The sequence below is a fragment of the Ruditapes philippinarum genome, unplaced genomic scaffold, assembly GCF_026571515.1.
Source record: "Ruditapes philippinarum isolate M1 unplaced genomic scaffold, ASM2657151v2 ctg11048_1_1_1_1, whole genome shotgun sequence".
NCBI lineage: Eukaryota > Metazoa > Mollusca > Bivalvia > Venerida > Veneridae > Ruditapes > Ruditapes philippinarum.
Genome location: NW_026853544.1, coordinates 1 through 14044, shown reverse-complemented (window position 1 = coordinate 14044; position 14044 = coordinate 1). Strand labels below are relative to the sequence as shown.

Here is a 14044-nt window from a genome sequence, read left to right as displayed (position 1 = left end):
ATTTAATGACATTTTAAGTACATTGTAAAACCAACCCAGTGAGACATCATTTGACACGATCCACTGAACTTACAAGATTGATTATGGATCATTGGTCACTCAAGAAGTCACATGACTTAGTGAAGCTCAATAGGGAGAGCATCTGATTGGTTATCTAGGGGTTGATGGTTTGATCTCCGGCATTTATTCTAATAGTCATTTTTCTTTCATCACTTAATTCATAAATCATGTTGGATTAGTATTGCCACTTGTGGAGTAATTGGTAATTACTGGCTAACTGGTAATTATCCAGAAAGCCAGTTAGGTGAATTAACCACTGAGATATGACCAAAAATGTGTTAAAAGTGGCAAAAAAAAGTAGAGAAACAAACTTAATTTTCTACATCGAAAACATAAAACAATGTTTTAGCTGTGCATCTCATAACACTCAGACATAGTATATTTATACTATATTTGTACTAAGTATATTTATACGGTATTTATAATACATTACCTAGGTTATATACATGTATTATGTTGCATATTTATGTAAATTGTAAAGTTTTCTCTTGTTTGTTCTGCAAATAGTTTATAAACTATGATTTTATATTATTTTATTGCATAAAAGACATCGTTTTGAACCTTTTATATATTGAAAAAGAAATAAAATGTTTTACAATATGTTGTTATTGTCTCATTATTAATGCTCACCAAGTGTGAGAGATCCTATCACAAATGTTTCACCATCAGGAACTTGAGTGTAATAATCAGGCACAATTTAGGTCACTTTATGCAAGGTCTAGGTCATTTTAAGTTAATGATATGTAAGTATACCTTCTTCATACATTGAAGGATTTTAGTGTACAAATGTTCTTCATGGTGACTTTATGTGACAGAAAGTCATACACACTCATATTGCGGCGCATAAATCCAAACCCGTACAGGCTTTAAATAGTGCATGTCCGACCTTTGAATATCTTTTCATCATATCAAAGGGGGTGGTCTTTAAAAACATAATGTTAATTTAATATAATCTTCTAGTTTAAAATTGGGTCAAATTTACGGTATATTGAAACCGTCAGAATTGGCCAAATTTGAAGTAACAAATCCTGCTAAATATATATTATATTGTTGGAGATCGTACACCCGGATAATACAAAATGATATTTAGATATAGGAGAAACATTTTTTTAAAGCCGTTACAGGATAGGAAACATGAGCCGCAATCTGCAGTCCCGTTCCAGAGTTCCTGGGTCACATGCAGAAATCCTGGCTCTAGATAAATACTAAATATCACTCTTAAAATTTACATGCATTGATGTCTTTTATCATGATAACTTGTTACAAATGCTCACTTTTGTTTGTTAAAGTCAAGGTTACACACAAAGGTCAAAGGTCAGATGTAAATGTGTGTACAGACTATTTAATCATCCTGTATTGAGAGATTCTAACACAGATGTTCACCATCATAAAACTGAGCATCGCTCAGTCCTCACTTTAGTGCAGTAATGGTTTAACTCCTATTAAACTTAATAGGAGTTAACCTGTTACTGCACTAAGGTCACATGTAAGTTCAAGGACACTAGAAATGATAAAATATCAAAATCTTTTTTTCAAGGGCATATTTACATGAACTCAGTAGGTCAAAAGTCAAGGTTTTACGGAAAAGTTGTCCATAGCATAGCTTTGCCATGTGAAAAATTTAGAACCTTGTCGCTTTAGCAACAGGCATATTTTGTAATAATAGCAACCTTGATAAAGGATGATGAAAATCAATTTTCTTTCTCCACTAGAATTAAAACTCATAAACAGTCATAATTCATAACATTTATTTTAATGCATTTAACATTAAAACATTCTCATATTAAACATTTTGTTTTTGACGCCACATTCACCTGTCAATTTAACTTATTTCTTCTACCGGTATTTTAAATGTTTTTGAATATTATCAACAATTAGGTATTTTAAATATCACAGTTTGGCATGTTTTCTGTATTCTCTGGCAGCAACTGTCCGTCTATGAACCTCATCAGGGCCGTCTGCAAGTCGTAGTGTCCTGGCCGCAGCAAAAAAGTAAGGCAGCGGACAATCATAGTTTAATCCTGCACCTCCATGACTCTGTAAAATACGATACTTATGTGTTCATCGGAGGTTAATTTTTTCCCGATAATTTATAATGTATTGTCATTGATATTGCATTATTACAGGTGTTAATATTTTTGCCTCATAAGAAATGAAGAAAGAAATTGAATCAATTCATGAAAATAATGTTTTAAATGTTCTATTTATAATATTAAAAGTATTACAATATGTCTGTAAATGTATAGTAATTTCAATTTTATTATTAATATTTATACATGTACAATTAATACTTAAATTTTGTTATATAACTTGATATATCAAGTTTCCATAGTTTAGGTTTTGTTCACATAATTATCCATGGTAAAGAAAATTTAGTTTACAAACCTGGTTCTTGAAATGTACATCATAAGTAAGGTAATAAAATTCATGAGCATACAACTTTTTTTCTGCTAAATTCTTACAAGGCGTATTTTTCAAAAAAAAAAATAGTTTTCATTGTATGGATTGAAATACTTATATATTTTAATCTTCTCCTGTACCTAGGACTTTTATATTGAAATAATATTTTTACCAACTCTCAAAAATAACATTTAAAGTAAACTGAAAAAAAAAATTACATCAAAAAAATAAAAAAACATCAATGAAATAATCAGAATATAACTTTAAGCCCCCTCACAGTTGAAATAAGCCTCTCCCACTTCTAGCCCTTATTAGACATAGGCCACTCCCACTTTTTGACAAAATGTTCTTTTTTGTTGTTGCTCAAATTAAATTTTAAATTGAAACCTTGAATGCACAAACAATTATATGCACAAACTCTGCATACAAATATTTATATTGTTTGAATTATGCCTCTTAATTTTACCAATACTAGTATTTCAAATATTCTTGCATTTTCATTATGGCAAACAAGACAAGATTTTAGTAAATATACATGTATATATGCATTCCTTCATCCATACAAATGCTTCCTAACTTTAACATTCATCCATGCCCCGCATGCTTATTTGTTAAAAGCTAAAATTTAACCATATCAGATCATTCTGCAAGCATTCAATAAACCATGATGACAAGTGATCTTATCAATATCAGCCAGAAGCTTCACTATTGTAAATTCTCTATTTAGATGATACATTTCAAATGCTGCTTTTCTCCCTCTGAAAAGGTCATAAAAATGCATCATTTAATATCTGCACAGTTTATATTTTGGGTGTGTCTTACAAGCGTAAGCGACTTATAGCCAAGAATATAAATTGCAATTCTACGATCTGTCTGATAAAACTTGTGTCTGTGATACATGTGCGTCTGTCTGTTCACTGAACAGGATCCATTAAAAATTCAATTAATATAAAAACAAATACTTCATATTATACATTTATATTTTTATTTTGAAAACTTTTTACAATTTTGATTTACAAAATATAATTTATAAAGAAACATTTAATTAATGAGCATAAGATACTAAGTTAACATATACATATAATATAAGTCAAATACATAATTATTTCTAATAATATTGAATATAAAACTTACGATTTCAAATATTGAATAATTATGCACATTATTTTTCCAGCAATCGCTTGAAATAATTTATAATTTTCTGTTGTCCAAAGAAACTATCAAGCAGCAAGTTAAAATTAAGTAATAATAATAATGTCAGAGACTTTTATTATAGACATAAAATATATGTAATATTAAGCTCCATAATAAGGTGCTATAACTATAAACTGCCATGTTCACAGTTTTGAATATTTCTTATATTCCCTCCTAGCAACCGTCCGTCTATGAACTTGATCTGGGCCGTCAGCTATTCTGATAACTCTTGCTTTTGCATAAAAATGAGCAAGGGGTGTGTCTTCACTCATACCCATCCCTCCAAAAGCCTACAAAAAATACAAATAATTGTTGTTGTTTTTTTCTTTAAATAAATTAAATAAATTTAACTTCCATTCCAGTTTTAAAGATTGTGATTGGTAACTAAATGGAACAGAAATAAAAGATTTTTAAGTACAAATCACCATGTTTTAAGCTTAAATACTAACATTTATAAATTCAGTTATAGTTATTGTTAAGGAACTTTGACAAATCTACAGTAATTCAAAATCTGAATTTAACATGAGCATCACATGCAATGATAAGCAAGAATTTCAAATTTCATGCTGATAACTTTTTTAAAATGATTGAATAATGGGCTAAATTACAGTTTTTGCATATTAACGATGCAGCAGTGATCATAATAGGTTGACTTTTTCTTTGAAACTGACAAGCTACACTTAATGAAAGACTTTTATAAAAGTACTATATAATTAATTCTCACCTAAATCTTTTTTTTTGTCTAATATCTCTTCAAATGTAATACTTTGTTAGTCTTCACAGTAACAAAAAAATGCCGCGATCCAGCAACAAAATTATATATTTTTTTAACATATAAGAACAAAATTTTAAGAAAATAACACTTTTGTTAACAATTCTGACAGGGACTTAGGATTCATTCATGTGAGGAAGCTATCCAGCTACCTTATGGACGTTGGGTCAGTGGTTGTACTTCGATGCCTGTTCATGCCTGAAATAATGCATGGAAGGGCAACTGAGGTCTTCCTCCACTGAAGTAAAGTCACCATAATCACCTATATTGTGTTGGTGCCATGTAAAACCCAACCAAAATAAAAAAAAAAAACACTAACATATAAAAACAAATGAAGCATTTTCTCTATTTCGCTTTCTTCCTTTAAGTCTTGCTAGAAAAAAGCTCACAAGATATCTAATACAAGTATACCATGTTTTCTAGCTTCAAAATAACACCCCCACCCCTGACTTATAAATGCATCATCTTATAGGTAAATATATACATATGTAAGAAAGTACTTTTAACATTCAAAGCCTGTGATATCTTTATTTATGTAGTCTTCATCTGGATATATTAGTTTTCAAATTTCATTATTAACCAGTATGATCCACTGTTGTTACAATTGTTATTGCAATAGATATTGATCCTTATATCTATCTAGCCCATTAACAATTTTTCTTTTACAAAAGGTAATTGATATTCTTGACAAAACAATTCAATTAATAAATTTTTAGAAATAAAAACTAAATGAATAGCAAACAGTGTAGACTCTGACCAGACAGCATGCATGTGCCAGCTGATCTTGGTCTGCACTAGTCGCATGTGTAGAATCTGTTGTTGCCGCCTGCAAGCTAAAGGTTAAGAATAGAAAAAGCAAAACTGTTTCAAATTTAAGGTTGTTTTATCAAACCTTTTCTATTGTAACATTGTTTTAACACAAATTACCATGTCTAGGCAAAGATTGTTTCTTTAAATTTCTACTTATAATAAGTGCCAGGCTGACTGAGTACAAGTATATTCTATGAAAGGCACCTAAAAAGTGCAGTGATATATAAGGGGGGGGGGGGTAAACTGTGTAAATACAAAACTTAATCCTTCTTTTGAAAAGGGGATAGCATTTTAAACTTTTCGGGTTGATTCGTTCATCGGGGGAGATTCTAAATTTAGTTTTTTATCCTTTTTGTGGAAGTGGTTTAGAAATTTAGGAAATATTCAACCTGCACAAATGAAAATGCCACGAGTGGGCACCACAGAAAAGGTTACTCGTCAATGTAAAACCAAACAAAACAGAAGGGCATGTGGTTAAAAATTGGTGATCTTTTCACATCTTTCATTTGTATCTATAAATATTTATTACAATGACGGCATACAAATGTTTACATGTAATTGTATTCAAAATACAAAAATAATGCTTTATCTAAATGTATTGTAAATTTTTTATTAATGTATTATGTCAAAGGGTGAGAAAAATTGTGCAGCCTGAATGGGACACAACCACAGGTCCTTAGCAATACCATTCCATGGCTCTACCAGCTGAGCTATCTAGCCACTTACACGTCTTCTCCCCTAATAGAGAACACAGTTCTATACTGAGATAATTACAATAATTCTGTATCCCGGTACAACCGGTTTTCGGTAGCTTAACAGTATATTGATGTGTAAATTATTATTATTGCTGAAGAAAATAAAATATTTTTCACAAATATTATTAAAGTATCTTCTGTTTTGTATAAAACTGTATATTTAATTACAAAATCACAAGAAAAAGTTTAAAAATCAATATTTATTTTATTAATATTATGCATCAAATAGCACTATCAGCTGATCACAGAATATAAAGAATGCACTTCATTCAAAATGTATAAATTTATATGCAAACAAAATTTAATTAATTGAACACCTCTATTATAAAACAGGAGAAAGAATTCCTGTAACAACTTGGTTTTCTCATTTGTTTCATATTTTATAGTACATCTGACAATTAGTATCTTAAAAATAATAAACGTAAAAACAGAGCTATACTTAAATGCAGAGGAAATTATGGCGTCAAACACTTAAAAAACTGTATCAGAGATTTATTATCCTGCAAGTTTATATTTTTAAAGATTAAGAAGCTGTAAGCTATCCTCAGCAATGGATGAAAATGTAGACACATTTGGTTACATGTATTTAAAACAAGATGGTTGGAATTGATCAACTCCAAGAGCTTATCAATCTCTTGCAAGGGATTGTGGGTCTGGATAAGAAAATTTTTCTATTTTTAGAGCTTCTTATCCCTCTGTAATATAAGTCTCTGCGTTTGTTGAGGTAGGTTCATAAATCTGACAACAGTTATGTTTATGAAACTTTCAAAGTCTAGCAATTGTTTGCTGATTCTTAATCACAAAGAACTAACTCCATACAATATTTCACACTAAAAGTAAAGTTCAAAGTATAAAGTATAATATAATTCATCACTCCATGTAATTCATTACTCAATTACAGAGAGGAAATAATGTCTTTTCAAATCATCAAGGAAGGTAAACGAGATGGTCTCTGTAACTCAAAAGATTGTTTATATTTAAAATAGTTCCAAGGAGCCAATCTCTATATCAAAGAAGCTTGTTTGTATTCTTGAGTTACACAAGATGGTCTCTGTAACTTAGAAGATTGTTTATATTCAAAGGAGTTTTAACGAGCTGATCCCTATAACAAAGAAGCTTGTTTGTAGTTTTGAGTTACACATGATGATCTCTGTAACTTTGAAGCTTGTTTATATTCAAAGGAGGTCAAACGTGCTGATCTCTATAACTTAGAAGCTTGTTTGTACTCTCTTCTTGCTACTGTACGTAAATGAACCTCATCTGGACCGTCTGCTAGGCGTAATACCCTTGCCCATGCGTAAAAACTTGCTAGAGGTAAATCATCATGCAGCCCCGCTCCACCATGCGCCTGTCAGGGGTAAATAAATTCATGGGTAAATAAAGGGTAAGTGTTACACAATATTGTGAAATATAACATGTTTCTGCATTATATTAGGAATATTACACTTAACAAAAAGTTAATGAATGTCTTCAAAGAGTAAAATGAAACTAGAATTTATTGACAAAATACTGGTTTTTCAGAACAGGTAAAAATTTGCTGTAGAGGTGGACATTCACACAGGTTTGTATGTATCAGTAAGTCAATGTAGCACCCTCTTAAGTCATTACCACATGCATTATGATTACATTTGCACGAAACCATGCCTCATCCATGATATAGCCAAACCTGTGCATCTAAACCACCTCTATTCTTGTTTGTTTGTTTGATTCAGAGCCAAAAATTAGGAAAAATCCAAACCTAATAAAAAAAAACTCAACATCATCACATTAGTGCAATAACTGGTTAACTCCTATTTAATTTAGAAGAACTTAACCCATTATTGCACTAAGTTGACAAATTATGTACAGACTGAATGGCAAACAGTACAAACCATGATCAGACGGCACAGAATGATGTGCCTGCTAATCTTGGTTTGCACTGGTCACATGGGTAAACGCAGTAGCCTACAACAGGCTAATTGTTAACTTCTAATCATGAAGCAAATTGTGTCAAGGAAACTACATACATTGCACCCATAGATTAAACCTTGAAACCCAATTTTCATATACAATATGTACCTAATGTACTCCCTACCTCGTAAATTGGGCAAACACAGCTAAGAAATATCACCCCCTCAAAGATTTTTATTTTTTTCCATTTCTCATTTAAATTAGCAAAATTACCTGTCTGAAAAACCAAATAGTCAACAATGACCTTACATTTCAAGTTATTTCAAAATATTTCACGATCTTAATGACAAAATAACATCATAAATTATTTTATTTATTGTTTTAACAGGTATTTTTTTTATAAAGTTCCAAATTTTATTTCACAATATTGTGTATGGATACCAATGAAAATTCCAAATACTGTAAAATCATATTTCAACATACCATTGCATGGCTATGATACAACACCCTCAATTAGCTTTAGTTTTATACAAATACATATCTTCTTGTTCAAATCGATATGTTGACCAATATTTTATTGATGTATAAAATATCACTATGATGTGAAAAAAGTTGCATTTTTTAATTAAACAAATATACTAAGATGTGAAAAAAAGTTGCATTTTTTTATTAAACAAATATGATGTTGTATCAAAGAAGGGCAAGGTAAAATCTAAGACACCTGACTATAATTTAAATACCAGTCAAATAGGTGGATTCAACCTATAAAACAGCTGAATTGATTTACAGCTGAATTTATTTAAATATCAACCAATTTTCAAGAATTAAATCATGCCCAATTTACACAAAATTCAACCCATAACATACCTCTATGATTTCACAGTATTACAGAATTTTTCATATATCATTATGGGAAAAGACCAGCTTCAAATAATGCTTATTTGCAAATTTGCTAATTTACAAAATATGCCTGGAATGTTGCCATAAGTCATGAGGTTAAACTCTTCTTTCCTTAACAATTTATATATATACAATGATTACTCACTTAGAAAATAGTTTTCTTTACTGTCAATAAATCCAAATATTGTATTTAACAATATTTGCTGCTTATTTTAGATTGTCTTTATTTTTTAAATTCAACTATACTAATACATATCAAAGTTCAAGGGAAGTAACCTGTACTGTCATAAATCAAATTTTCAAGGGAGGTAATATCATTCTAACCTATGACCCTGTATCTTTCTGGCAATATTACCAAGAATACAATTCCCCATCAGCTTCCTTTTTCATGCAAACTCTCAGAGAACAGCAACTTTCACTTTGTCTTCTAAGCATAATTAATATATGAGAATGAAGCTTTAAATTTCATACCCTGTCTTAAAAGTGTTCCATCTTAGAGGTGAGTTAATACAGTATGTACCTTATATATTTATAGACTACAAAGGTTATTTTAGTATATCAATATAGCTTTACTCGAAAAACCTACAACAATGGTAATTTTAAACAAAGTGAAAAAGAAATGTTTCTGATGTTTGTTGTTGATATTTTTGTTTCTGTGTCTTTTCTTTTTTAGGGTTTTTTAATCCTGGAAAATAGCATATCTCCAACTGGATTTTATTTTTTCCCCATAAAAATCAAAATATTGCTGATTTTAAGATGCAGTTGTTCAAATGAAAAAAAATCATGGCAAACAAGCATTATTCTGTAAGCTAGTCTTTCTTGTGCATATATATTCATTTTTCCAAATATCTCGTGCACCAAAGAGAAAGACGTACCTGTATAGCTCTGTCAATAACTCGTAGAGCCATATTTGGTGCAGCAACTTTGATCATTGCAATATCATTGGCTGCAACCTAAAATTTAACAAACACCATGTTTTTTAATAAGATACGGTAAATAAAAAATGAATAAAAGTTTTTTCTATTTATCTTTAATGAAAAAGTTGTTAAAGACCATCTTGTACATTGAACAACATAAATTGTTACTATAGATACTGTAAAATCATTATTATTCGTGGGGCACGAATTTTCGTTGTTTTCGTGGGTAGGTCAATCCACGAATTTAAGATCCAACGAACTTTTATCCCAACAAATACTTCTTACCCAGTCTCTGTTCTATATATTACAAACATGCGTCGGCTCTTTTCCGGCCGATATTTCGTGAAACGGATGTAAGTACAGACAGATAACCAGGTTAGTGACATATTAAATCCGTTTGCAATATTTAAGAAACTTGAAAGAAAACTTGATTATATGTCCTCAATTTACTGTCACAAATGTTGCATATACATACTTGATCGTTGTAGTCTACTAGGACTTGATTGTGTTAACAAGAATACTTGACATAATCGAGTAAATATGGGAACACAGGCAGTGCAATAATTAGCGCTAATAAAAAATGTCAGTTTGCTCTTATTAATTTTAAAAAGTGTATTTGATATTAATGTCGTAAGTACACAAAACAATAAAAATACGATCGCTAAAACAAAATTATTTTACTTTCTTTTGTCGTTTTTAAATGATCCAGTTTATATGAATTTTAATCTGTATTTGTGCTATTCCGTAAACATCAAAGACGCCACCGACTTTTGCAATATCCACATAATTATACTCGTGTTATTTACCGAGAATAATTTATATGCATGTAAATTTACACAGTCGCTGTGACGTTGCGTGTAGTTACTGTCAAATATGTTAAGACCAATTCAGGGTGTAAACTTTTAAACTCGCTGGTTAAAACGTGCCAGGTGTCGTATAAATTATGCGATGTTTACAACGGCGAATTGCAGGGGCAGTGTGTCCAATGGAGGTGCATATCATGTCACATAAATGTGTTAATTGCAGTCAATTATCGGCAGTTACTGTGCTATATTAGTTATGCCCAGAGGCAAGGATTAAATTTATTGACAACCGCTGTGTGACAAGTAAAGATATGTACATGTTGTAAGTAAAAATGTTCGGCGATTAAGTTTAAGATTACTTTGCATTAGGTTACTGAATTTTCTTTTTAACAAGAAAACGAAAATCCACGAATTTAAGAACCCACGAAAATGCCCGTTTTGATAAAACCACGAAATTTCATGCCCACGAATATAAGTGAATTTGCAGTACCTCATTTCAATATTTACTAAAATGAAACCGAAACTTTGTCAAAAATCATAACATTTCAGAAATAAGCTTACATTTTCACCATTTGCTACCTAAATTTATAAAGAAAAATCTACTTTTACAATTATATCATTTTCTATATAACTTTAAAATAAATAAAAAAACCCATCTATTTTATTATACAAAAGCACTAAATTCCTATATTGACTAATTTTCTACCTAAAATGACCTTCACCTTTCACCTGGTGACCTTGACCTACCTTGTTACCATAGTGATCCATCATATGTGCAGCTTTAAGCACCATTAACCTTGTTTGTTCAATTTCTATTCTAGACTGTGCCACGTCTGCCTGAATGGTTCCCTGTGCCGCTAAGGGCTTCCCAAAAGCTACTCTGTTCATAGTCTAAAAAATAAAACAAGAATATTCTCAAATGTAAGAGTGCATATTTTCCAAACTGTATTTTCTAGATTTCAAAGGAAATTATACATGTATGTGGTAACCACAATTTCTAACATATTCTAAGCATTATTAACTTCACTCACATTTTACAGAAAAATGTATTGTGATTTTTGCAATGGTTCTTAACCTTACAGGTTGATCAAAAATATATTCAAATTGTAATCAAGGCAATCGTTTTGAAGTCTACAAAATATTTTAAGCATACCATATTTACTCATCTATGACTCAGATTCTTTATTAGGCATATTCTAAATTCTGTACCAAAATTGGTATGCTTGCCCTTTGACTGCCATATTTTTTCTAAAGTTTTTTATGATACACTTGGAAGACAAAGCCGAAAATTATGACCCTTTAAAATGTAGAAGAAACAAGCTCTTATAAAAAAGTATATGAGCAAATACGGTATCACAAAAAGCTTGTTAATAAGCAAAAAAAAAGAGTTGAAAAGATAATAAATATCATTCATTCCTCGATGATCTTGACCTCTGTAAGCTTGCAAATTGTAAGAAAGTTCAATAACTCTTACCCTATCAATCATAAGGCTCAGTGACCTTTCTGCATGACCTATAAGCCTCATACAATGATGTATTCTACCAGGTCCTAAACGACCTTGAGCTATCTCAAATCCCCGACCTTCACCTAATAACATATTTGAAGCAGGAACACGTACATTCTCAAACAGCACTTCTGCATGGCCAGCTGAAATAATAAGATATAGCGCTGTTTAAGGTAGACCATGGGTAATGGGCACTATAAAGAACTGTAAATTGACAACATAGGACAGTTATGTGTCTTAAAGGTCACCTGTATGTAAAACTTAAATAAAATTTACAGGCCGACACCTGGTTGAGTACAACAGCTCTCTCTATTCTGCTAAAAGTCGAGCTTAAACTGAAGAAAGGGGCAAGTACTATTTTGAAGGTTAACTATGACATTATCAGTGTCAATATTGCATATACTATAAATAATTCATGTATATATTTCAGCGATATAGAATATAAACCATTACCTGGAGAATCCTCGTAACCAAACACACTTAAAGGTCGTATAATCTTGACCCCTGGTGCATCCATGGGAACAAGGATCATACTCTGTTGTTTATGTGTAGATGCCTTTGTATCAGTTTTACCCATGAATATACATATTTTACATTTTGGGTGCATGGCTCCTACAAACAAACATAATTCTTATAAATATTTACATAGCGGATTCAAATGAAAGTGGCTTTAATACATGAGCTTTAAGCATAACTCACAATTGTGCTTTAAATAAGTTATGTTTAAACTTAATAAGTAGTTTTATATATTTACACTTTCCTCCATAAAAATATCCATTCATATTGTAAGAATTAATTTGCAAAAGACGTTATCTGGAACTCGGCAAATGTGAAATTTTCCCAGCTAATCTGTAGGTACAAACTAACTTTTACCATTATAGCTTCACGGTGCACTACCCGTCCCAATAGATTAGTCAACATGGTCAATTATTTTCGAAGCTGTAACTGTAAAAAGTTTGTTTGTACCTAGAGATTAGCTGGGAAAAAATCAAATATTCTTAATTCCAGAGTAAGTGTATTCTTTAGCTAGCTGCAAACAATATATATTACCTGATGTCCACCATTTTCTACCATTTATCACATAAAAATCTCCATCTCTTTCAATAGATGACTGAATATTGGTGGCATCTGATGAGGCAACCTAAATTTACAGAAAAATAAAATCTGAAATAAATATTGAACATTTACCTTTATGTATTTTTAATTGGTAAATACACAACAATTTACCAACAATTAATCTTGCTAAATATTAACATGTCCTGCTTTTTTTTGTTGTCTAGATATGCAACAAGAGAACCCTAATAGCCCTAAGAATAAACCCACTCACATTAGAAACTTGTCACACATATCATGGTTTAAAAGTTCACCAAAATTTTTTATCCCCTCCCCCTAATTTTTTTTTTTTTTTTTGGTGGGGGATGGGGGTGTATACATGAACTACCACTTCTAATAATAAGATGCTTTCTATGTTGAGCTAAGCGGACAGACACGACAAAGGTTGATCATTAAACCTCACTGGATGACAACCTGATCAATGGAGCAATAAAGTACAACTAAACTTACAGCAGGTTCTGTCATTCCAAAACAGGATCTGATCTCCCCGTTTAACAGTGGGGTAAGCCATTTTTGTTTCTGTTCCTCTGTACCATACTTGACTAATACCTCCATGTTTCCTGTATCTGGTGCTGAACAGTTGAACACCTAGTACAGAAAAGATTTCATATCTATAATCCAATCAATACAATGGGATGAGGTGGCCTAATGGTTAAGGTGTCTACCTGTTAAGCTATGTGTTAAACCTGTGAACAAAAGCCATCTAAAGCAGAGACAAGGATGGTCTTTATAGACAAGTGGTCTTTATTTGGAGGTTAATTTATTCATTTTATCAATGAAAGGTTATCAAGTAGCTTCATTTATTTTATCAACATGCAAATTATCTTTATTCAGAGATGGTATTTATTTTTGTTTGTTTGTTTGTTTCATTTTACGCCTTTTCCAACAGTATTTCAGTCATATAGGCGGGTAGTTTCCTCCCTTGT

General features: G+C 31.1%; 1 protein-coding gene across 1 annotated transcript; it reads right to left on the bottom strand.

The window, feature by feature from the left end:
* Window positions 1-1794: 1794 nt before the first annotated feature.
* LOC132737163 (acyl-CoA dehydrogenase family member 10-like) lies at window positions 1795-13706 on the bottom strand (the record flags this gene model as incomplete). Its single annotated transcript, XM_060724414.1, is given in 7 exon segments — window positions 1795-2097; window positions 9657-9734; window positions 11249-11392; window positions 11976-12148; window positions 12459-12617; window positions 13056-13146; window positions 13569-13706. Coding segments are annotated over 7 exon segments (930 nt in total), but the record flags the coding sequence as incomplete, so codon positions are not given.
* Window positions 13707-14044: the final 338 nt, after the last annotated feature.